The sequence below is a fragment of the Manis javanica genome, chromosome 14 (genome assembly GCF_040802235.1).
Source record: "Manis javanica isolate MJ-LG chromosome 14, MJ_LKY, whole genome shotgun sequence".
Classification (NCBI taxonomy): Eukaryota; Metazoa; Chordata; class Mammalia; order Pholidota; family Manidae; genus Manis; species Manis javanica.
The window spans coordinates 42,826,316-42,829,659 of NC_133169.1; the positions used below are offsets into that span (position 1 = coordinate 42,826,316).

Consider the following 3,344-nt stretch of genomic DNA (forward strand, 5'->3'; position numbering starts at 1 on the left):
TAATGCTGTGCCTGCTTGCTAAATTAGTTTTCCAGGTTGCAAATTACTTGATTAGGGCTGAAGGAGGAAGAACAGTATACAGGTAAGGTTAAAAAATAAATTGATCCTGCATGATTAACACAGTAAAGACATGCACTATGCTGAGATACTTTCTTTTAACTGGGGAATAGTCAAACATTCCCATCCAAGTTGCTCCTGGCCTTTTGAGCTTTAACTGATTAACTCATTAACTCTGAGTCTTTGTTGGTTTCCAGTTTTAACTGGTTAACTTCTGAGTCCCTTTTAGTAGGCTTTGTGGCCTTATTCTCTCTCCAGCCCGCTCATATCTATTTTCCAGCCTAACAGAAGCAATTGGCTAATTGTTCATTTTTAAGAATATTTTAGGTTACTTTAAATGAATTAAATGCTTATTAATGCCATACTTTAAATCCAAAAATTGTAAAAAAATATAATTTAATTAGGAGTTACATGATTTTATGAACTTCCTTTCTTGTATTTAAACTGCTTTTGCAATGAGACGTGAACTTAAAACTTTGTTGGCTCGCCAGCATCCAAGAAACCTTTTCAAGTGCTTTTCTTTGGTCTGGGAGCATATCAAACAAGACTGCCTGCCCAATCCCTAAGGTGGAATGAGTTATTGTCTGTTTGATAAAGAGTAAGTCAAGAATCTTACTTCTTAATTTCTGGGTTTTCTTTGTTAATTCATACTAACACTTAAAAAATTTGCTAACCTTATTGCTCAGAAACACTATTATAAATTTAATTAATCTCAGGAAGTGTGGCCAAAGAATCCTTAGTAATTAGGAGTTTGAGGAAAGCTGATATCCTGGGAGGCTAAATGTTCCCCAGGGCTCCCGAGAGGGATCAGCCAGATAACTGCTTCCTAAAGAATCACCATACTTATAAATAATGCAGAAGCAGAATTGTTTTGATTTATAAGCCTTAGTATCTCATTGAATTTTACTTACTGAAGAGACAGGATCATAAATATTTTCAATATCTGTATATTTCCAAAGGCAATATTCATGCTACGGAGAAGAAACCATCTCACATCTTGGGTATTTTTGGTAAGTGTAAATTTACATGTTTCATTAAGTTTAGTAATTAATAAGTCACTGAAATAACTTTAATATGTCTCTAGATCATTATCATATTTGGTCATTTCTGTTTCACATGATAAATATATGCTCATAGCTCATAAATTTTTCTAGTTTTATTTTAGGTGATTTGTTTTGATTTTGAAAAATGGTGTCTGAAAATGTGTGATTCCCAGGTTGGGTCAAAAATTTATATCATAAAATTTCCTACAAAATGAAGTATGTAGGCACCATGGATGTCATCTCTTGAACTTTATTTCAAACAGAACACAGAAATTCACAGGCAGAACAGGTTTACCATGGAAATTCATGGAAGCCAAACCACAAACTAAGATACTCCTTAGAATATTGAAAGAAAAGTTGAGATATCCAGTGTAGTAACATAGTTCTGAAAAAGCTAAGAGTCATTCATTCAGTTTGTTAAGTAAACACTTTCTAGAGCAGCTGGACACAAAACAGGGGACATCAGAATTCATCCTAGTGCCCTAGTACACGAGAGTGTGTATTTTGGACAGAATGTGGTGTTCCAACCCAGAGAGCTGATACAGAGACCCTATAACCAAGCATTACTTGGAAAAGCAGTTTTAATTTAGAATGAAATTGTAAATATGTCACTGGATGTGTCCAGGTAGAATTAGGACTTTTCAAAGAAAGTGTAAATGTGACTCAGTAATTGAAGTGTCTTGAAGAATTGATTTTATTTGAATTGTTCTTGTTTCTAAGTGTATGTCTACTGAAACTACTAATGGTATTTTAACATAGGAGGAAAAATAAATAACTGTAATTATTGCATTCACTCTATTTATAGATTATACATTTATTATTTACTATAAATTAGTTCTAAATATGTAATTTATAAATATAAATGTAAGTATATTCATATATTTCAAATGCTCACTTTATATTCATTTCCTGTATTCATATTCCTGCTAAAAAGCCCTACAATGATGCCTATGACTGCATTTTATTTGTGGATATGTGGAGTATTTCCATTTAGACCCTTACCACTTTATTTAACCACTTATTTATTTAACCCCATGATAACTACAGCATATCATCCAACATGGGAAACCTCACCATCTTTACAGAATTCCTCCTCATGGATGTTTCAAGCTCTTGGGAACTTCGCATTTTGCAAGGCCTAATGTTCCTATTGATTTATCTAGGAGCTCTGGCTGGAAACCTTCTGACTATTACCGCCATTATGGCAGACCCACACCTTCACTCTCCAATGTATTTTTTTATAAGTAACTTATCCTTCATAGACCTTTGCTGCATCTCAGTCAGTGTTCTCAAACTGATTGTGAATTCCCTAACAGGCAGTAAGTCCATCTCACTGAAAGAATGTGCTGCTCAGATTTTCCTATATATTTTCTTTGCATCCACAGAGATGGCTAACCTTCTGGTCATGTCCTATGACCGCTATGTTGCCATTTGTCACCCTCTGCACTATGGGCTCACCATCACCCCCTGGGTGTGCTCACAGGCAGTAGTGGGCTCGTGGGGCAGTGGGCTGGTCTTTTCTGCCATCCACACTGGGAACATGTTCAGACTTCCCTTCACCAAGTCCAATGTGATCAACCAATATTTTTGTGATGTACCTCAAGTTATGAGAATATCATCTTCAGAGGTTCAGTTTTCTGAATCTGTGATGCTTGTATTAAGTACTTGCATTATCTTGGTATGTTTTACTTGTCTGTTTATGTCGTACATTAATATATTTTCAACTGTGCTTAAGATCCATTCAGCAGAAGCCCACAACAAAGCCTTGTCCACCTGTACCCCACAGTTGCTAATTATTCTTATATTTATCATTTCTGGATTCATTGCAGTTTTAGGTCCCATTGCAAATAAAGCATCTCTTAAAAATCTGCTGACAGCCATGTTCTATACCACAGTGCCCCAATTCATAAACCCTGTCATCTACAGTCTGCAGAACAGGGAGATAAACATTGCTCTAGGCAGAATGTTCAACAAATACTGAGTGCCCAAGCAGTCACTCTCCAGAATAAAAAAGTTCTTAAAAGTAAGTCAACTTGATAGAAGTTTAGATTATATTTCATTACATTCTTAAACATATTAATTTTCTAGTGTTCATTGCTTTATATTTCTTTCTTGTCCAACTATGTGATAGTGAGTTACAAGCTTGCTATATAAGCTTTTCTTGCTCAAAATCATATTTACATAATGTATAAATATTCCTTAGAATCACTACAGTCCTGGGCCATATTGTAAAATAGTTTTGGA

General features: G+C 35.0%; 1 protein-coding gene across 1 annotated transcript; it reads left to right on the forward strand.

Annotated features, from left to right (window-relative positions):
- Positions 1–2,160: 2,160 nt before the first annotated feature.
- Positions 2,161–3,081, forward strand: LOC118967711 (olfactory receptor 14I1-like). Its single transcript, XM_036994766.2, has one exon. The coding sequence runs from the start codon at positions 2,161–2,163 to the stop codon at positions 3,079–3,081; it is 921 nt and encodes a 306-aa protein (XP_036850661.2).
- The last annotated feature ends 263 nt before the right edge of the window (positions 3,082–3,344 follow it).

What these genes read in the sequence shown, in the direction of transcription:
- LOC118967711 (XM_036994766.2), top strand. Translation starts at nt 2,161, where the DNA reads ATGGGAAACCTCACCATCTTTACAGAATTCCTCCTCATGGATGTTTCA.